Raw genomic sequence first — 23,242 nt, forward strand, 5'->3', positions numbered from 1 at the left:
TCCACCACATTTACCCAGTGTGCCGTGATGGACACGTAACGTCCCTGGCCATGCCTACTGGTCCATGCATCTGTTGTCAGGTGCACCTTTGTGCTCACAGATTGCCTGAGTGCATGGACGATGCGCTCTTTAACATGCTGGTGGAGGGCTGGGATGGCTTTTCTGGAAAAAAAGTGTCGACTGGGTAGCTCGTAGCGTGGTACAGCGTAGTCCATCAGGTCTTTGAAAGCTTCGCTTTCAACTAACCGGTAGGGCATCATCTCTAACGAGATTAGTCTAGCTATGTGGGCGTTCAAACCCTGTGTACGCGGATGCGAGGCTAAGTATTTCCTTTTTCTAACCATAGTCTCATGTAGGGTGAGCTGGACTGGAGAGCTGGAGATCGTGGAACTAGCGGGGGTGCCGGTGGACATGGCAGACTGAGAGACGGTGGGAGATGGTATTGTTGCCGCCGGTGCCCTAGATGCAGTGTTTCCTACTACGAAACTGGTGATTCCCTGACCCTGACTGCTTTGGCCTGGCAAAGATACCTGCACAGATACAGCAGGTGGTGCGCTAAATGGTGGTCCTACACTGCCGGAAGGGATGTTGCGTTGATGACTAGCTTCATTGGCCGAGGGTGCAACAACCTTAAGGGACGTTTGGTAGTTAGTCCAAGCTTTCAAATGCATGGTGGTTAAATGTCTATGCATGCAACTAGTATTGAGACTTTTCAGATTCTGACCTCTGCTTAAGGAAGTAGAACATTTTTGACAGATGACTTTGCGCTGATCAATTGGATGTTGTTTAAAAAAATGCCAGACTGCACTCTTTCTAGCATCGGATACCTTTTCAGGCATTGCAGACTGAGCTTTAACCGGATGGCCACGCTGTCCTCCACCAGGTTTTGGCTTTGCCACGCGTTTTGGGCAAGATACGGGCCCGGCAGATGGAACCTGTGGCGATGTTGATGCCTGCTGCGGCCCCTCCTCCTCCTCTGCTTCAGAACTGCTGCCGCCTGCACCCTGTTCCCCCAATGGCTGCCAATCGGGGTCAAGAACTGGGTCATCTAATAACTCTTCTTGTACCTCCTGCGCAACTTCGTCTGTGTCACCGTGTCGTTCGGTGGTATAGCGTTCGTGATGGGGCAACATAGTCTCATCAGGGTCTGATTCTTGATCAGCACCCTGCGAGGGCAATGTTGTGGTCTGAGTCAAAGGACCAGCATAGTAGTCTGGCTGTGGCTGTGCGTCAGTGCACTCCATGTCAGATTCAATTTGTAATGGGCATGGACTGTTAACTGCTTCACTTTCTAAGCCAGGGACGGTATGTGTAAAGAGCTCCATGGAGTAACCCGTTGTGTCGCCTGCTGCATTCTTCTCTGTTGTTGTTTTTGCTGAAGAGGACAAGGAAGTGACTTGTCCCTGACCGTGAACATCCACTAACGACGCGCTGCTTTTACTTTTACCAGTTTCACGAGATGAGGCAAAAGAGCTAGAGGCTGAGTCAGCAAGATAAGCCAAAACTTGCTCTTGCTGCTCCGGCTTTAAAAGCGGTTTTCCTAATCCCAGAAAAGGGAGCGTTCGAGGCCTTGTGTAGCCGGACGACGAACCTGGCTCCACAGCTCCAGACTTAGGTGCAATATTTTTTCCCCCACGACCACCTGATGCTCCACCACTACCACTACCCTCATTACCAGCTGACAATGAACGCCCCCGGCCACGACCTCTTCCACTAGACTTCCTCATTGTTTTAAAAACGTAACCAAACTAACGTTATTTGTTGCAGTCACACAACTTACACGGTGAGCTATAACTTCAGTATGATTTAGCTACCCCTTTACAGGTTGGTGAGACCACAGCGAAAATCAGGCCCAATGTTACACACTCTTTTTTTGGTGGCTGCAAATTAGAGAGATGCCCCACACGCAGGACTGTCACTGAAGCACAAATGTTAATATTAATGTCACACTATTATTTTTTTTTTATTTTTATTTTTTTCAGGAACACTTTAGAAACCCCCCAAAAAAAAAAAAAAAAGATTTTTGCAGGGAGAATTTAGAAAACAAATGTAACAAACTATATGCTTTCTATGGGCCACTGAGTGAGAGATGACGCACACAGGAATCAGGAGTGGCACACAAGCCCAGAGGCCAATATTTTTCTACCAATGATTGATGGAGTTATTTTCTCTGGTAGATTTTGGAACCCAAATCAAGGAAAAAAAATGTAGGCTTTCTATGGACCACAATTGGAGAGAGAGAGAGAGAGAGAGAGAGATGGCACACCCAGGAGTCAAGACTGGCACACAAGCAGAAAGGCCAATATTAATCTCCCACTGTTTTTTTTTTTTTTTTTTTTTTTTTTTTTTTTTTTCAGGGAGACTTTAGAAAAAAAAATAATAAAAAAAATATGATTTTATCAGGAAGAATTTAGAAACCAAATAAAATAAAATGATTTTTTCAGGGAGAATTTATAAAACAAATAAAAACAAAAATAGGCGTTCTATGGCCCACTGACTGAGAGATGACGCACACAGGAGTCAGGAGTGGCACACAAACCCAGAGGCCAATATTTTTCTACCAATGATTGATGTAGTTATTTTCTCTGGTAGATTTTAGAACCCAAATCAAGGAAAAAAATATAGGCTTTCTATGGACCACAATTGGAGAGAGAGAGAGAGAGAGAGAGAGAGAGAGAGAGAGAGAGAGAGAGAGATGGCACACCCAGGAGTCAAGACTGGCACACAAGCAGAAAGGCCAATATTAATCTCCCACTGTTTTTTTTGGTTGTTTTTTTTTTTTTTTTTTCAGGGAGACTTTAGAAAAAAAAATAATAAAAAAAAAAAGATTTTATCAGGAAGAATTTAGAAACCAAATAAAATAAAATGATTTTTTCAGGGAGAATTTATAAAACAAATAAAACCAAAAATAGGCGTTCTATGGCCCACTGACTGAGAGAGAGAGAGAGAGAGATGGAACGCTTAGTACTGGCACACAAGCCCAAAGGGCAATATTAATCTCCCTTTTTTTTTCCAGGGAGAATTTCTAAAACCCAAAAAAAAAATAAAATAGGCTTTCTATGGCCCACTATTTGTGAGAGAGATGGGACGCTCAGGACTGGCACAGATGGCACGCTCAGGACTGGCACAGAAGCCCAGAGGCCAATATTAATCTCCCTTTTTTTCTGGGAGAATTTATAAAACCAAAAAAATATTTAAATAGGCTTTCTATGGCCCACTATTTGTGAGAGAGATGGCACGCTCAGGACTGGCACAGATGGCACGCTCACAACTGGCACACAAGCCCAGAGGCCAATATTAATCTCCCTTTTTTCAGGGAAAATTTATAAAACAAAAAAAAAAAATAAATAGGCTTTCTATGGCCCACTATTTGTGAGAGAGATGGCACGCTCAGGGCTGGCACAGATGGCACGCTCAGGACTGGCACACAAGCCCAGAGGCCAATATTAATCTCCCTTTTTTTCAGGGAGAATTTATAAAACCCCAAAAAATATAAAATAGGCTTTCTATGGCCCACTATTTGTGAGAGAGATGGCACACTCAGGACTGGCACACAAGCCCAAAGGCCAATATTAATCTCCCACTGTATTTTTATCAGGGAGAATTTATACACCCCACAAAAAAAAATACAGAAAAATGAAAAGGCTTTCTATGGCCCACTATGTGAGAGAGATGGCACACACAGGGATGGCACTCTAGCAGAAATGCCAAATTGCCAATCTTAATCTCCCACCAAAAAAAAAAAAAAAAAAAAAAAACAGGGAATGTCCTACAATTACTATCTCCCTGCCTGCAGTAATCTCAGCCAGGTATGGCAGGCAGCTACTATCTCCCTGCCTGCAGTAATCTCAGCCAGGTATGGCAGGCAGCAATAAGGAGTGGACTGATGCACAAATGAAATAAAAAGTGTGGACAAACAAAAAAGATAGCTGTGCAGAAAGGAAGGAACAAGAGGATTTGTGCTTTGAAAAAAGCAGTTGGTTTGCACAGCGGCGTACACACAGCAATGCAGCTATCAGGGAGCCTTCTAGGGCAGCCCAATGAGCTACAGCGCTGAGGGAAAAAAAAAAAAAAAAAAAACTTCCACTGTCCCTGCACACCGAGGGTGGTGTTGGACAGTGCAAATCGCTGCAGCACAAGCGGTTTTGTGGTTAATGGACCCTGCCTAACGCTATCCCTGCTTCTGACAAAGCGGCAGCAACCTCTCCCTAAGCTCAGATCAGCAGCAGTAAGATGGCGGTCGGCGGGAACGCCTCTTTATAGCCCCTGTGACGTCGCAGACAGCAAGCCAATCACTGCAATGCCCTTCTCTAAGATGGTGGGGACCAGGACCTATGTCATCACGCTGCCCACACTCTGCGTTTACCTTCATTGGCTGAGAAATGGCGCTTTTCGCGTCATTGAAACGCGACTTTGGCGCGAAAGTCGCGTACCGCATGGCCGACCCCGCACAGGGGTCGGATCGGGTTTCATGAAACCCCGACTTAGCCAAAAGTCGGCGACTTTTGAAAATGTTCGACCCGTTTCGCTCAACCCTAGCAATAATGACTGATGGTATTCCACAATAAAATTGTGCTCCAAAACAGTGATGTGGTAAAATGTTCTATCACAATCCCTATCTAAATTCAGCATCCTCTAAACAGTCAAAGGACTTGGACACCAGTCAACCTCTTCAAGATTGCATTATAGAGACCTTATCCAAGTATATATCTGCTAAACACACAAAAACGTGTTCTGTGTAACATACAAAAACGTGTTCTGCGTAACATAGTCTACTCTGACCATATAAGGGCATTAGTCAAAAAAGACCTAAGGAACATTGTTTTCTAGACATTTTTGACAAAATCAGGAGTAAACATGAAACATCCTCACCCAGGCCCTAGTATCTGAAGAAACCTAATAACCCCTCACTCTGAAAGAAAGTGGAATAACTAGCACTTGGTAGATAGGGTCCAGTTATTTATTTGGCACTGGAGTCCATATTTCTGTACGTCAAGTCCTTGCAGCTGATCATATGAATTGACTGCTCCCCATAACCAAATAAATATTAAAAGCAATAAGGTGAAATATTTTAATTTTAATGTGTTTAGCCCCTTCTAGAATTACATGACCTGATCTCTCATGAGGAGAAATGCAGAATTCAGCATAGTACCTTTACATATTTGCCAGTGAGCTGAACATGTATTGTTGTAATCATTACTTTACACGGATAACAAATTTTAGGATATATAACCCCGTTCTCAGATACAAATAGACATGCACTCAGGTAATCAGATATCCCAAATTTTTACACTCCAATATGTGTATGCATGTCTGTATACAATAATTGCTCACATATGTGTTTTTTACTGGGAAACGTGCAGCATCCTGGGGAATTTTTCGTGGTAAATATTCACTTTTCTGCATTTCTCCTCATGCAATCTGGAGTATTCAGTAACGGCTATCTCTTTTGATATACAGAAATGGCCAAAAGTGTTGCCACCCTTGAAATTGTTTAAAAAAAATGAAGCATTTCTCCCAGAAAAGTATTGCAATTACAAATGTTTTGGAACAATACAGAAAAACAGAAAAAAATGCAAATTGGACATCATTTCACACAAAACTCTAAAAAGGGACTGAACAAAATTGTTAGGACCCTCAAATTAATATTTGGTTGCACATCCTTTGGAATAAATAGCTGCAAGCAATTTCTTCCTATAATTATCAACAAGCTTCTTACACTCAACTGAAATTTTAGACCACTCTTCTTTTGCAAACAGCTTCAGATCTCTGATATTTGAAGAGTGCCTTCTCTTAAAGGGACACTGTCACCTGAATTTGGAGGGAACAATCTTCAGCCATGGAGGCGGGGTTTGGGGGTTTTTGATTCACCCTTTCCTTACCCGCTGGCTGCATGCTGGCTGCAATATTGGATTGAAGTTCATTCTCTGTCCTCCGTAGTACACGCCTGCGCAAGGCAAGATTACCTTGCGCAGGCTTGTACTATGGAGGACAGAGAATGAACTTCAATCCAATATTGCAGCCAGCATGCAGCCGGCGGGTAAGGAAAGGGTGAATCAAACACCCAAAAAACCCGCCTCCATGGCTGAAGATTGTTCCCTCCAAATTCAGGTGACAGTGTCCCTTTAACAGCAATTTGAGATTTCTCCACAGGTGTTCAATGGGATATAGATCCAGAATCACTGCTGGCCACTTCAGAACTCTCCAGCGCTTTGTGTCCATCCATTTCTGGGTGCGTCTTCAAGTAGGTTTGGGGTCATTGCCTTGCTAGAAGATCCATCACCTAGGTCACAAACCTAGCTTTCTGACACTGGGCACTACATTGTGACACAAAATCCTTTGGCAATGTTCAGATTTCATGATGTCTTGCACACAGTCAAGGAACCCAGTGCCAGAGGCAGCAAAACAACCCCAAACCTTCCCCGAACATCTACCATATTTGACTGAGGTACTGGGTTCTTTTCCTTGTACGCCTCATTCCATTTTCGCTAAACAGTAGAATGATGTGCTTTACCAAAAAGTTCTATTTTGGTCTCATCTGTCCACAAGACGCTTTCCAAGAAGGATTTTGGTTTACTCACATACATTTTGACAAACTGCAGTCTAGCTTTTTAATGTTCCTATGTGAGCAGTTTGGTTCTCCCGGGTATCCTGCTACAGCGTTTAATTCAAATGTCGATGGATAGTTCACGCTGACACTGATGCACCCTGAACCTGCAGGATAGCTTGCATTTCTTTGGAACTAAATTGGGCTGCTTATCAACCCTCTGGACAAACCTGCGTTTCATTTTTTCTCTGCTGTCCACATCCAGAGAGATTAGTTACAGTGCCATGGGTTGCAAACTTTGGAGTTGTTCACTGTGGACAAAGGAACAACTAAGATTTTTGGAGATGGACTTTTAATTGTAACTGTGAGATTGTTACTATTTTTCCCTTCTATTCTTTCTGTTCTCCATGCTTAGTGTGGCATTCACAGACACACAATGCAGAGCTTGAGTCAACTTCTCCCCATTTTATCTGGTTTCAGATGTGATTTTCATATTGCCCACACCTGTTACTTGATGCAGTTGAATTTGAACAAGCATCAAGTGCTTGAAACAGAGTTGTTTACCCACAATTTGGAGAGGTGCCAAGAATTTTATGTGGCCTATTTTTGGGGACTTGTTTGAAATTATGTTGAATTTGTTTTTTTCTCTTTTTTGTGTGTTGTCCCAATACACACAAAGTAAAGAAACATGTGCATACCAAAATGTGTGCAATTGCAATAATTTTCTGGGAGAAATACTTCATTTTCTGAATCAAGTTCAAGGGTGCCAACACTTTTGGACATGTGAAAAGTGATGGCCTTTACTGAATATTCCGGATTGCATGAGGAGAAATGCAGAAAAGTACATAATTACCATGAAAAAATTCCCAGGATGTTGCACCTTTCCCAATAAAAATCACGTATGTGAGCAATTATGGTATATAGACATGCATAAACATATTGGAGTGTAAAAAATCTGGGGTATCTGATTGTCTGAGTGCATGTCTATTTGGAGCTGAAGAAATGGTTTAATACCCCAAAATGTGTTTTCCGTGTAAAATAATGATTACAACAATACATGCTCAGCTCTCTGGCAAATACTGTTTGTAAAGGCACTATCCCAAATTCTGCATTTCTCTTCATGAGAGATGAGGTCATGTAATTCTCTGTTTTTGTGTTGTTCCAATACACACAAAGGAAAAAAAAAAACAAGTGTACAACAAAACATGTAATTGCAGTAATTTTCTGGAAGAAATACTACATTTTATGGAACAATTTCAAGGGTGCCAACACTTTCGGCCATGACATGACACCTTATTTTTGGGATTTAAAAGGAAATGTAACCATAATAAAGAATCTCACAAAGAAAAGAGCACTGTTTATATTTTTTCTATAATTTCTGACCCTTTCATGTCCTAAGAACTTTGTCTCATGTTCATCCTTGGTAGTAAATTACACCATATAGTAGGATTTCTACTGCCATAGTGAACAAGTTAGGCTAAGTTCACATTTGCATATATGTGCGCAGCATATTATCTGCATGTGCAAACGCATGCAAAAACATGTGCAAACGCATGCTTAGAGTTTTTTATCCGCATCAGCTTACATATGACGGCAAAAAAAGCTGCGTGTGCATGCGTTTGTATTTGCTTTTTGCTTGCGTTTGCGTTTTTATGCGCATGCATTCGATATTTCCAGGAGGGCGTGTCTCAATCAGTTCTTGGACATGCGCAGTCCGAAGTACGCAAGCGCATCGAACGCATACATACACAAGGACATGCGTACGTATGCGTTCCCATAGACAGTAATGCTTTTTTTTTTGCACACTCATCCGCATGCGCATGCCTGTGCATATTTGATGGATTTTTGACTCTTCCAAAAATGCAACATGCTGCGTTCGCCGGACCCCGCTGCACACCGAGAAACGACGCATGCGTGCACAGCCATGTTACAGATAGGTACGCATGACCCATGCGCATCTGTGCGGATGATACGCTGCGCACAGAGACGCAAATGTGAAACCACCCTTACACTTGTTTAACAATAAATTATTAAATCTTTTATTATTCTAGTATAGAAAGATACATTTTCTATTTTTTTGTTTCCTAAATAATGTCCTCTGGCTTTCTTTGCAAAGCTAAAGTTCATTTATTTTCCATTCTCATTTTAAATATATTTATCACATTAATTGAGTGCTTACATTTCATGCTTCTCTTTTTCAAAGTACACAAAATAGGCTAAATAGCAGTTTAATAACGCATTAAATTAATTTTTATTTTTGTCCAGCTCAAACCTCATTAATTTCTTCCTAATTATGTTTTCATCTATATACCAACATTAACTAAGAAAGTATTTTTTATTACATTCTGTCTATTTTAAGGACATGAAATTGTTTGCAATGTGTTTTGCTACAGTATTATGCTGATTATATTTGCACAATGGCATAATATAATTCAAATTTCTGCACAGCTTATTATAAAGTCCTATCTCAATTCCGAAGCGTTCTTATCATTTCTGTTGTAGGATAGTTATGCTTTTTTTTTGTAAACAGAGGACAATTAAATACCTTACATTTATTTTAGAGTTTCGTACTGATTTAATAGATTCAAGAGACATCCATTGACAGTCACCAGGACAGAATATATTCTGACTAAATAGCTAAACTCAAAACAATTGTTCATGCAACATTCATATTCCATATTTTTACCCACATCATAATATATTCTTCTTTTGTTTGTTTTCTATTGTGTCCAACAGTTATCAGCTCTTGCAAATTTTATTTATAACATTTATGAATTTTTGTAATTGTATTTTTTTGGATGAATAAAAAACACTCAATAGGAATACATTTTGCAAAGTTTGAAAATACTGTATGTTATGTGGAGACATGGATATAATACAAAAGAGTTAAGCATCAGTGTATGAACAACCAGTACCCAATAATAATTTCAAGCTTGTGCCCCAGAAAGCAATCATTGGAAAACCATGACTTTTCAGGATGTTATAAAACATTTACTTAAATCTCCAGTTCCTGCAGTTAACCTCTTCTTTGGAACTTGCATGTTTAAAAATAAAAAGCTGAAAAATAAATAAAAAAGGAAACTATAAATCCTTCTTTAACACATTCTTGCCACTAGAACTATCCTAAGGCACATGAATGTTATGTACTAATATACCAAATCAAAATCCCACAGACAATTCTAGTGATCACAAAGGTGGGCAAAATATATGACTTCTTGGTAAGGAGAGTGAAGAGATTATCTTGTTTGGTAAACCCATTTACATAGAAGTATCACACAAGCATTTTGAATCACATGCTGAAAAGAACACCCTGCCTACAGGAAAGCATGGCGGCAGCTCAGTGATGCTCTGAAACAGCTTTGCTTCATCTGGCACATGAAAGCTTCAGTGTGCCGAAGACAAGATGTATACTTAATGACAACATAATTTCTTCTGTGATTGGACCTGCCAAAAGGTCAATGATCCTTCCACTGAAAGAAGTCCTGGAAGATTCTGTTGTGTCCTCCTGACTTGAACACCCCGGAAAATTTTGCTAGGATTTCAGGAAAGCATTTGCAACACGTAAATCCAAGAATATTCATGAACCGGAGGCCATTGCTTATGAGGAATGAGTTAAGATTCTTTAGGAATGCTGTTGAAAGCTGGTGTCTGCTTTCAGCAGGTCATAACAGCCAAAAGGGCTCAACCAAGTAGTAAAATCGTGTGTTATGAGAGGTTGGATAATTCAGAGACTGCAGTAGTCATTAAAAATGTCATTTTGTGTAGAATTTGGAAAAAATTGGGTTTTTTTTAGGTCTGTTGGGTCATTTAACTTGTTGTTTGGTTTACTGCAAACAGCAGAAAGTCAATCCATTTTGCAAATAAAGTTAATTTGCAAAGAAAGAATTGAAAAATTTTGATGCAGTTGTACATGGAAAAGTGTTATATAGGACTAATGTTTTTTTTTCACAAACTTAAAAATCCTTGATATACAATATTTCTTGTTGGAAGAGTGGGGCACACTTCTTCATTTTTTTTGGTCATGTCCTCAAATGGAATTTTGACCATCCATATCTATTTGAATCAATAATAATATATTTTAAATTTACCGCCATTTAAGTCCGTGGGCACAACACTGTCAGGTGTTTCCTTCACATTTTGCTTGACTGCAGCAAAATGTCTCAATAGCTAGGAAGCAGAGGCCACAGTCACCTCCGTCTGAATTAACATTGTATACTAGAATAAAAGATTGCAGTATTAAATATCTATAGTCATGGCCAAAAGTGTTGGCACCTTTGAAATTGTTCCAGAAAATGAGGTATTTCTCCCTGAAAATTATTGCAATTACACACGTTTTGCTATACACATATGTATTTCTTTTGTGTGTATTGGGGAAAAAAACAGCGAGAAAAAAAGGTAAATTGCGCATAATTTCATGAAAAAACCCCAAAATGGGATGGACAACATTGTAGACATCTTTGTTTCAAGCATTTGATGTTCATTCACTCACCTGTGGCAAGTAACAGGTGTGGGCAATATGAAATCACACCTGAAACCAGATAAAAAGGGGAGAAGTTGTGTGTGTGTGTGTGTGTGTCACACTAAGCATGGAGAACAGAAAGAGCAGAAGAATAATATACACTGTACATGCCTTCTATTCGATGCTCTCTCTCCATTTTTCTTATGTTAGACCAACTTGAAACCATTTAAAAATGTTACCCTATGTACTCACAATTAAATGTGTGCCATGTATTATCTATTTATTAGATATAATATTGAGACAGCTAGATGTTTCGTTTTGCTGAATATGCTGACAATTGAAATGAGTGAAGAAAAAAGGGAATATATTTATATATATTTATATCTACCTTCCACGTGTACAAAATTGTTAGCAATCTGTTATTCATCGTACAATTAAGGTCTTCATTAAAAAGATCAGTGAAGAAGAAAAAGCTGTTGATTTGCAACAAAATTGTATAAAAGATGACAAAAAGAATATAAGACAGCAGAGATACCAAATTTTGTGTGGTCTTTAATATCACAAATTACTGGATCCTAAATAAATTAAAGGGGTTAAAATAGCCCCTGTCACATAATTCAAACAGCAGCCCTGTCTAACAATGTGCCAAGATGGGCTGTAATCAGAGGAAACACAGCTCCTCATCTGATGGAAGAGCAGTATCGTAAGCACACATTCACACATGCATAACCGGGGAGCTGATTATGTGTGTGACTGGAGAAGAAATACATCTTCACCTTGGCTGATTGAGCAGGAAGGACTGAGGCTGAAGAAGAAGAATCCTTTGTCCTCACTTAGCAAAAAGATGAATTTCTTCTATCACACACTTCTCTTCGGGATTCAAGGAGTGACGTTCTCCTTACGGAGAGTGACATTTCAAGCATGCTGAGATGAGGAGACTTTTAAGCCGCAATGCTCCTCAGGGAAATTTGCAAATTGTCTCTTCAGAGAGGAAGAGGACTAGAACTCTAGTGGCACCTATACAAAGTAGCAATCCAAAAATTCAATAGCTACAAATTTATCAAGCCTTGTCACGTGACTTAGGATGAAAGCCAAAACCAGAATCTCAATTTTCAGACACTGTGTTTTGGGGTACTGCCCCTCATCAGCGCAAAGTATGAGATCTTGTTTGGCCTTTCACCCAGCCAAACCAGTGACAAGGCTCGTTATAGGGTCGATATTGACTTTTAGGATTGCTACTTCATATAATTGACACTAGAGTTCTAGTCCTCTTCCTCTCTGAAGAGACAATTTGCACACTCCTCAGCATACGGAAGTATGTATGTGTGTTTACAATACATAGTTCTCAAAAGCAGTGTTTCTTCAGACAGCAGCCAATCCTGATGCGTGGCTAGGGTGGGTTGGCATTTGTATTGTGTGATGGGGCTATTTTACATTCTTAGAGAACCCCTTTTAGGACAAACTTGTTAGCAAGGAGGTAGTTGGAGCGTATGTTATACTGCCATGGACAAGCAGTTACCATCATCTAAATAATCCATTTCTGTTGATTTTAAATAATTGCATGTTAATTGTACAATTTACATTATAGCTTATATTCAGCATTATTATATTTATCTAGGATTCTATAATAATGCACTAGAAAGTCTGGCCGTGTTTGCTTTCAGAAATCTTCACATCCATTCATACTCGTTTAAAACACATGGCTTGCTTACACTAAAATAAATGAGCCATTTTAAGAGCTTGCAAACACACACATATGAGGCAGAACCATTTGGACTGGATTTATAATCCTGGAGACGAAAATTAATTAAAGTTTTTCTTTCAGCTGTGATAAAATAAACAAACCATTTTAGGTGCTCAGTATTTTATGGCTCCTAATAGCTAAACATAATAAAATGTAAAAGCTTAGATATTTACATAATACAATATGCAAATAATACTATAAATTCACAAATAAAACTTGGATTTCTGGTCTGGTTGCAATTTCCATTGATAGAATTGACTTAATTCTATTTCTTTTGCTCCATAATTTATATTATTTTATTTGAAATGCTGCCATATGTGTTAAATGTTTTGATTTTTACTTTTGAAAATATTTTTTCCAAGGAATAATAAATTAAACTCAATATATAAGAGTAATGAAAATCATGTCGTGAATAATTTGGTTTGATATATATCTATATTTATTTTAGAGATACATGTTGTAAACCACTAAAAAGTGGATGCGTCACTTTAGCCAGCATGACTGACTGCGGGTATCAGTCTGTGTATGGAAAACGGCAGCTGTAACCACACCCTGACACTGACAGCTTGCTCATCATTAGGGCCGGCTGACAGTCAGTGCCGGCTGCACGGATACAGCTCTGTTTACACTGAAAGGTGACTGAACCCGCATCAGCGCCACCCGTATGACTGGAAGCCAAATGCTGCTGGAGGCAATAAATTTAATTACCTTGGGTTCTAAGTGAGGGTAGTATTAACCTGCAGATTAACCTCATATATGCAGGTTAATAGCCTTTCTTCACAAGACATGTTCTTTGTAATTGTTTCTGAATTTAAAGGAAGTTTCAGTCTGCAATATTCATTCATTTTCAAACTCCTTTAACCCCTTTCTGACCTCAGAAGGAATAGTACGTCAGCTGGCAGTATCCCCCGCTTTGAGGTGGGCTTCGGTGGTGAGCCTACCTCAAAACCACGACATGTCAGCTGTTCTCATTAGCTGATATGTGCCCACAATAGACGCCAGCGGATTCGTGATCCACTCGCGCCTACTAACTAGTTAAATGCTGCTGTCAAACGCTGACAGCGGCACTTACCAAGCGCTTCCAGCCACCTGTCACATGATTGGGGGTCATCGGTGCACTGCCATCACAACCACAGGTCTCCTGGAGACCTCTAAGGATGTTGATGATGGGTTGCTTTGAGGGCCACCCTATGGTCGGCGCTCATAGCAATGCTGTAATTCAGCTACAAAGAGGTGATCTGTGCATTACCTCTATGTAGCAGAGGTGGTCGAGTTGTGGCAGCTTCTAGCCTCCCATGGAGGATATTGAAGCATGCCAAAAGTAAAAAAAAGTGTTTAAAAATGTAAAAAAATAAAAAAAAATAAAAGTTCAAATCACCCCCCCCCCGTTCGCCCCAATCAAAATAAAACAATAAAAAAAAATCAAACCTACACATATTTGGTATCACCGCGTTTAGAATCGCCCAATCTATCAACAAAAATGATTAATCTGATCGCTAAACGGCGTAGCGAGAAAAAAAATCAAAATGCCAGAATTAGGTTTTTTTGGTCCCTACGACATTGCATTAAAAAGCAATAATGGGTGATCAAAAGAATGTATCTGTACAAAAGTGATGTCATTAAAAACGTCAGCTCGGCTCGCAAAAAATAAGCCCTCACCTGATCCCAGATCACGAAAAATGGAGACGCTGCGCGTAACGGAAAATTGCACTTTTTTATTTTTAGAGCAAACTTTGGAATTTTTTTTTCACCACTTAGATAAAAGAGAACCTAGGCATGTTTGGTGTGTATGAACTCGTAATGACCTGGACAATCATAATGGAGTTTTAGCATTTAGTGAACCTGGCAAAAATGCCAATCAAAAAACAAGTGTGGGATTGCATTTTTTTTGCAATTTCACCGCACTTTGAAAATGTTTTTTTCCCATTTTCAAGTACACGACATGGTAATACCAATGGTGCATTTAAAAGTACAATTCGTCCCGCAAAAAAAAAGTCCTCACATGTCCATATTTACGGAAAAACAAAAAAGTTATGGCTCTGGAAAGAAGAAGAGCGAAAAACGAAAAGGAAAAAATGAAAAAAAGCTCCGTGGGTTAAGGGGTTAATATTTAGTAGTTTGCAGCCTGATCCTAGTCCAGATTTTTCTCTCGTGAGATTGTCTCTTATAGTAATATAGGCTGGGTGTTAGGTGTGTGTCTACCTGTGGTGCAACTTTCTTTATTTCTACTTCATCTTACAAAACACTTGCTTTCATGTTTCTACACTAGTGATGAGCGAGTGTACTCGTTGCTTGGGTTTTCCCAAGCATGCTCGGGCGTCCTCCGAGTGTTTTGGCGTGCTCAGAGATTTAGTTTTTGTCGATTCAGTGCATGATTTTCAGCTGCTAGACAGCCTGAATACATGTGGGGATTGCCTGTTTTTTTTAGGGAATCCCCACATGCATTCAAGCTGTCTAGCAGCCACAAATCATGCAGCTGCATCGACAAAAAACGAAATCTCCGAGCACGCCAAAATACTCAGATGACACCCGAGCATGCTCGGGAAAACCCGAGCAACGAGTATGCTCACTCATTACTAATCAGCACAGCTTCAGTACTATAATTTCCTCTCCATGTGTTTTGTCCTTGTTTGTAGCATGAAAAAATGATACCGGTGTCATTATTGCTTTGGTCCATGTGTATGATTTTACCATCAGTGTGTCATCAGTGTTATTCATTGGTGGATAAAAAACAAAAATGACAAAGTTTCTTCTGTGCCTTTGCATTGTTAAATGTATACAACACAATGATGGCACATGGGTACCATCCGTGTGTTGTATGTGTATGCAAATTATCTCTTCAGAATGGAAGAGGAATTGAACTCTGTTGCCACATATAGGAAATAGTAATCCTAAAAGTCAATGATGACCCTTTAATGAGCCATGTTACATGACCTAGGACAAAAGCCAAACCAGAATCTCAATTTGCAGACACTGTGTTTCAAGGTATTGCTCCTCATCAGTGCAAAGTGTGAAATCTGGTTTGACTGTGTGAGAGGCGTTTGACCGTGATCCAAGGGGTATTGTTTGTCCTTGTGGTGAGTGACATGTCAAGCATGCCAAGACAAGGACACTTTCATGCTGCAATGCTCCTCTGAGAAATATTCAAATTGTCTCTGAAGAGAGGAAGAGGACTAGAACTCTAGTGTCACCTATAGGAAGTAGCAATCCTAGAAGTCAATGTTGACCCTTTAACGAGCCTTGTCACATGACAGGATAAAAGCAAAAAGCAGAATCTCAATTTGCAGACACTGTGTTTCAGGGTACTATCTCTGAAGAGACAGCTTGCACATTTCCCAGAGAAGCATTGCAGCATGAAAGTCTCCTCATCTCGGCATGCTTAAAATATCACTCTGCGCAAGGAGAAACTTTACCCCTTGGATCTCTTGTATGTGTATGTCGTAGACCCATAGATTTGCATTTGCACTTTTATTTGTGATTCTGGGAAAAATCAGGTATGTTTCTGTCACATGGTCCGTGAAAAAACACTGACATATTAACAGCCTCATAAAAAATGGATAGGGCACATATGTGCAAAACAGAATCCTGAATGAGGACTTAGGGTACCGTCACACAGTGGCATTTTGATCGCTACGACGGCACGATTTGTGACGTTCCAGCGATATATCCGTGACGTTCCAGCGATCTCACTGTGTCTGACACGCTCCTGCGATCAGGGACCCCGCTGAGAATCGTACGTCGTAGCAGATCGTTTGAAACTTTCTTTCGTCGTCTAGTGTCCCGCTGTGGCGGCATGATCGCATGGTGTAACAAAGGTGTGCGCGATATTGTATACGATATGCGCATAGTAACCAACGGCTTCTACATCGCACATACGTCATGAAATTATCGCTCCAGCGTCGTACATTGCAAAGTGTGACAGCAGTCTACGACGCTGGAGCGATATTGGAGCGATGCTGGAGCGTCACGGATCGTGCCGTCGTATCGATCAAAATGCCACTGTGTGACGGTACCCTAAGTCTAATTAGTGGTTTTGTTCAGAGTTTCATCAGATTTTTATCAGAATGTCAACTAAGTTCCAAAAGAGGATTGTCCAAGTTTTATCAGTTTTTCTCCAATGAGAAAAAAAGTTTCCTTCCTTCTCCATGTCTAGTCGTCCATGAAAAATGGATAACACTTGGATGCTATCCAAGCTCTGTCCAATTTTTTTTCACAGAACCATAGACTTGCATTGCCAATTTTAATCCAACACTCGGATCAATATTAGTCATGTCTCCCCAATTCTGCACAAAATGCTTGGTCTGCAAAGAAAATCAGACATTTGATAGCCCCATAAACTATATTCGGAATAATTTCTCTCCATGAAAAGTGAATGAGCCCTTACAGAAAATGTAAACCTATATTTGTAGATTTTTCTTAAATTATTTTTATTTTGCTTTTCTTCCAAATTTTGAAACATTAAAATTGGATGTAAATTTTATCTTTTTTGGGCATAATTGTTTTAGAATATTTATCTTCCCAACACTTCCCTCTCGCATATGTTTATAGCACATAGTTTCTCAAACTCTTAATCTGTTATGTCATATTCTTTCATCAGGTGGTAGCTATTGATCCAGACCTTGCTGAAAATGGCACACTGGTGTACAGCATCAACCCTTCAAACAAGTTTTATGCAATAAATAGTACAACAGGAAAAATCCGTACTACTGGTGTAGTATTAGACCGGGAGAACCCAAATACACAAGAAGCAGAAATGATGAGGAGAATTGTTATTTCTGTGACAGACCGTGAGTATTGAAGTCTCAGTCCAGATGAACATAGTGATGATGTTATAATGTCCACCCACTATTGCAACCACAATGATAATTCAGGACATTAAGGTCTTGATTCATCATAGTCTTTGCTTCTTTTTTTAAAGGAATTGACCACTTTATCCTTATTTGGGAGGGTGGCGGGGGGTTGTGGTACTGAACATAGGAAACTGTTTTTCAGTTGGAGGAGGCTGATGGACACAAGTTCCTCCATCAAGTGCTACTCTAAAAACAGGCAAACTGTGCTGTCTGAGCAGAAGATTGCACGAACAAGCGAGCAACACTTCACAAGCGAGACTATATTGTACTAGATACTGTTTATACAGTGAGTACAGAAGTTATTCAGACCCCTTTAAATTTTTCACTCTTTGTTTCATTGCAGCCATTTGGTAAATTCAAAAAAGTTCATGTTTTTCTCATTAATGTTCACTATGCACCCCATCTTGGCTGAAAAAAAAATAGAAATGTAGAAATTTTTGCAAATTTATCAAAAAAGAAAAACTGAAATAACACATGGTCATAAGTAGGGTTGAGCGAAACGGGTCGGCCAGATTCAGAAGTCGCCGACTTTTAGCAAAGTCGGGTTTCATGAAACCCGACCCGACCCCTGTTTGGGGTCGGCCATGAGGTCGGCGATCTTCTGATCTGGAATCGGAATTCCGATACCGAGTTCCGATATGTTTAAGACATCGGGAATCGGTATCGGAATTCATATTTAAGTGTAAAATAAAGAATAAAAATAAAAAAATATTGCTATACTCACCCTCGGACGCGCCCTGGTTCTAACCAGCAGCCTTCCTTCCTAAGAATGAGCGCCTGAAGGGCCTTCAATGATGTCGCGGCTTCTGATTGGTCACGTGAGCGGTCACATGGGCGGTCACGCGGCCAACCACAAGCCGCGACGTCATCTAAGGTCCTTCAGGCGCTAATTCTTAGGAAGGAAGCGTCCGAGGGCACGTCCGAGGGTGAGTATATTCCTAATAGGTATATACTCACCCTCAGAAGCGTGCTGGTTCTAACCCGCAGCCTTCCTTCCTAACAATCAGCGCCTGAAGGACCTTAGATGACGTCGCGGCTTGTGATTGGTCGCGTGACACCCATGTGACCGCTTACGTGACCAATCACAAGCCGCGACGTCATCGAAGGTCCTTCAGGCGCTCATTCTTAGGAAGGAAGGCTGCCGGTAAGAACCAGGGCGCGTCCGAGGGTGAGTATAGCAATATTTTTTATTTTGATTCTTTATTTTACACTTAAATATGGATCCCAGGGCCTGAAGGAGAGTTTCCTCTCCTTCAGACCCTGGGAACCATTAGAAACCCAATGCACTGTGTCGTGTTTCGGCCGACCCCGACCCCAACTTTTCTATAGGATCGGCCGATTTCACTCGACCCGACTTTTGAAAAAGTCGGGTTTCGTGAAATCCAACCCGATCCTATAAAAAGAAAAGTTGCTCAACCCTAGCCGTAAGTATTCAGACCCTTTGCTCAGTATTGAGTAGAAGCACCCTTTTGAGCTAGTACAGCCATGAGTCTTCTTGGGAATTATGAAACAAGTTTTCCACACCTGGATTTGGGATCCTCTGCCATTCTTCCTTGCAGGTCCTCTCCAGTTCCATTCGGTTGGGCGGTGAATGTTGGCGGACAGCCATTTTCAGGTCTCTTCAGAGATGCTCAATTGGGCTTAGGCCAGGGCTCTGGCTGTGCCAGTCAAGAATGGTCACAGAGTTGTTCTGAAGCCACCCTTTCATTATGTTAGCTGTGTGCTTAGGTTCATTGTCTTGTTGGAAGGTCAACCTTCAGCCAAGTCTGAGGTCCAGAGCACTCTGGAAGAAGTTTTCATCCAGTATTTCTCCGTACTTGGCCGCATTAATGTTTCCTTTAAGGACAACCAGTCATCCTGTCCCTACGGCTGAAAAACATCCCCCTAGCATTATGCTGCCACAACAATGTTTCACTGTTGGGATTGTATTGTGCAGGTGGTGAGCAGTGCCTGGTTTTCTCCACACATACCGCTTAGAATTATCACCAAAAAGGTATATCTTTGTCTCATCAGACCAGAGAATCTTATTTCTCATAGTCTGAGAGTCCTTCATGTGTTTTTAGCAAACTCTATGCAGGCTTTTATACAACGGGGCAAAAAAGTATTTAGTCAGTCAGCAATAGTGCAAGTTCCACCACTTAAAAAGATGAGAGGCGTCTGTAATTTACATCATAGGTAGACCTCAACTATGGGAGACAAACTGAGAAATAAAAATCCAGAAAATCACATTGTTTTTTTAACAATTTATTTGCATATTATGGTGGAAAATAAGTATTTGGTCAGAAACAAACAATCAAGATTTCTGGCTCTCACAGACCTGTAACTTCTTCTTTAAGAGTCTCCTCTTTCCTCCACTCATTACCTGTAGTAATGGCACCTGTTTAAACTTGTTATCAGTATAAAAAGACACCTGTGCACACCCTCAAACAGTCTGACTCCAAACTCCACTATGGTGAAGACCAAAGAGCTGTCAAAGGACACCAGAAACAAAATTGTAGCCCTGCACCAGGCTGGGAAGACTGAATCTGCAATAGCCAACCAGCTTGGAGTGAAGAAATCAACAGTGGGAGCAATAATTAGAAAATGGAAGACATAAAAGACCACTGATAATCTCCCTCGATCTGGGGCTCCACGCAAAATCCCACCCCGTGCGGTCAGAATGGTCACAAGAACGGTGAGCAAAAATCCCAGAACCATGCGGGGGGACCTAGTGAATGAACTGCAGAGAGCTGGGACCAATGTAACAAGGCCTACCATAAGTAACACACTACGCCACCATGGACTCAGATCCTGCAGTGCCAGACGTGTCCCACTGCTTAAGCCAGTACATGGACACTAAGAGCTAAAATGTACTTTATTGAAGAACCATACACAAATACAGACAAAATGAATAGAAACCAAATAATGGGATGCAATGAAAAGATAAAAAAGGCAACACTAGTGCCACACACGGAACGAGTGATACATTTTATAGAGCAAAAAACTTGGTCAATAACACTGATACCAAAAGTGCAAAATACCATACATCAATTAAGTATATATTGCATAGTGCAAATAATAAAATCATACTGGTTTTTTATAAGGGTGACTGAGCACATGGTAATCAGGGATAATACACGTATAATGAATGCTCTAAGATAAAGTGCTGATGCAGGGAGATACACAGTATGCAGGACAATGTAAGAAAAGTGCCTAGTGCAAAGAAATGTATACCAGGTAGTATCAAAAAAATGCTTAATGTAAGCTAAATATGGCAAAGTATCCTATATGGCACAAGCTTGCCAAGACCAAAGGCATGGATCAATGATAAAAGGAAAATCCCATATAATAGAATGAATGAAGCCTAAAGTCTGCCTGCATAATCCAGATAAGAGAGTGCATACAAAGGGTACCAACCTGCAGCCGTGTGCGGGAAAGGGAGCCCCGACGCACGTTTCGCATATGCTGCTTCCTCGGGGGGCGCTAGTGTGAAGAGGAATGAGGGTCTATTTATATCCCCAGCAGAAGGCACCCTAAGCGGTAATGATGGCGCTTGCCCCAGCACTGCAATGGCCGGAGGCGGTGGAGTCGGCGTCCGACGTCACGCATCTGCGCCCCGCACTGACGCGTCAGTGGGATGGGCGAGACGCGCGACGCGAGCAGGACGCGTATCCACAGCAACCAGGACAAGCCGGCCGGGAGAAGCGCACACCGCTAGGGGCGGAGTAGAAGACAGGAGGCGGCCGAACGTAAGAAGGAAGTCAGATAGAAGCTGAGCGAGTGCCCGTACTGGATCGGTGTAAGTGAGGGTAAAAGGGGTATAAGGTGCATGTGACTCATGCCAGGACATAGCCTGTAAAGGGAGAGCCAATATATAAAGAGCACAGTAGAGTGCTAATGAGCAAATGCCAGGACATAGCTGGCACGAGAAAGATAAGAGGCAAACAAAATGCCAGTGAATAGAGTGCACAATTGAATGCAAATAGTTGCCAAATATACTATGCAAACAATTAATAAAGTGCAGGGGCATGAGAATGAGTGAACAAAAGGGCCACTAAAGTCACCCTGCTATACAGCAGAGGTAGAACCATACAGATGGATGTACATAACACTGCATGTGAGTAATATGTGACAGTTATGTATGTGAATGAGAGTAAGGGAGCAAGAATGTGAAAATACATCAAAGGAAAACCATAAGGATGGATGTAAAAGACACTACATATGAATAATAAGTGACAATTATATATGTGGACAAGAGTATTGATGTATTACCCTATAGAACAATATAACACAAAACAACTTAAATCATTTAGGCGCAGTGAGATACGATTAAACACAGGAACGCTGTAATAACCAATGGGATTTATCCTCAGCTTCATAGAAGACACAACGAAAAATCAGTAAGCACCTCCTGAGATCATGGGGGATTAAAGTAATATAAATTGAAGACAATCTGTTAAGAATAAAGAAAAAAGCAGTAAGTAACAAAGAAATAAACAACGTATAAAACCACTAAACACTAGACTAAAAAAAGTTTTTTATAGAAAATCAGATAATTAACCATAAGACTATAAAAAACCTTTTTTTTTAGGTTTTTTATAGTCTTATGGTTAATTATCTGATTTTCTATAAAAAAAACTTTTTTTAGTCTAGTGTTTAGTGGTTTTAACCTTTTTTTTTAGGTTTTTTATAATCTTATGGTTAATTATCTGATTTTCTATAAAAAACTTTTTTTAGTCTAGTGTTTAGTGGTTTTATACGTTGTTTATTTTTGTTACTTACTGCTTTTTTCTTTATTCTTAACAGATTGTCTTCAATTTATATTACTTTAATCCCCCATGATCTCAGGAGGTGCTTACTGATTTTTCGTTGTGTCTTCTATGAAGCTGAGGATAAATCCCATTGGTTATTACAGCGTTCCTGTGTTTAATCGTATCTCACTGCGCCTAAATGATTTAAGTTGTTTTGTGTTATATTGTTCTATAGGGTAATACATCAATACTCTTGTCCACATATATAATTGTCACTTATTATTCATATGTAGTGTCTTTTACATCCATCCTTATGGTTTTCCTTTGATGTATTTTCACATTCTTGCTCCCTTACTCTCATTCACATACATAACTGTCACATATTACTCACATGCAGTGTTATGTACATCCATCTGTATGGTTCTACCTCTGCTGTATAGCAGGGTGACTTTAGTGGCCCTTTTGTTCACTCATTCTCATGCCCCTGCACTTTATTAATTGTTTGCATAGTATATTTGGCAACTATTTGCATTCAATTGTGCACTCTATTCACTGGCATTTTGTTTGCCTCTTATCTTTCTCGTGCCAGCTATGTCCTGGCATTTGCTCATTAGCACTCTACTGTGCTCTTTATATATTGGCTCTCCCTTTACAGGCTATGTCCTGGCATGAGTCACATGCACCTTATACCCCTTTTACCCTCACTTACACCGATCCAGTACGGGCACTCGCTCAGCTTCTATCTGACTTCCTTCTTACGTTCGGCCGCCTCCTGTCTTCTACTCCGCCCCTAGCGGTGTGCGCTTCTCCCGGCCGGCTTGTCCTGGTTGCCGTGGATACGCGTCCTGCTCGCGTCGCGCGTCTCGCCCCTCCCACTGACGCGTCAGTGCGGGGCGCAGATGCGTGACGTCG

General features: G+C 40.6%; 1 protein-coding gene across 1 annotated transcript in view; it reads left to right on the forward strand.

The window, feature by feature from the left end:
• Nucleotides 1–23,242, forward strand: part of CDH23 (cadherin related 23) — a 1,839,731-nt gene that overhangs the window by 1,250,722 nt on the left and 565,767 nt on the right. Inside the window, exon 22 of the mRNA XM_069753216.1 lies at nt 17,348–17,537. Coding sequence (XP_069609317.1) covers nt 17,348–17,537 — 190 coding nt within the window. The remainder of the gene's footprint in view (nt 1–17,347; nt 17,538–23,242) is intronic.

This window comes from Ranitomeya imitator, chromosome 2 (genome assembly GCF_032444005.1).
Source record: "Ranitomeya imitator isolate aRanImi1 chromosome 2, aRanImi1.pri, whole genome shotgun sequence".
Lineage (NCBI taxonomy): Eukaryota > Metazoa > Chordata > Amphibia > Anura > Dendrobatidae > Ranitomeya > Ranitomeya imitator.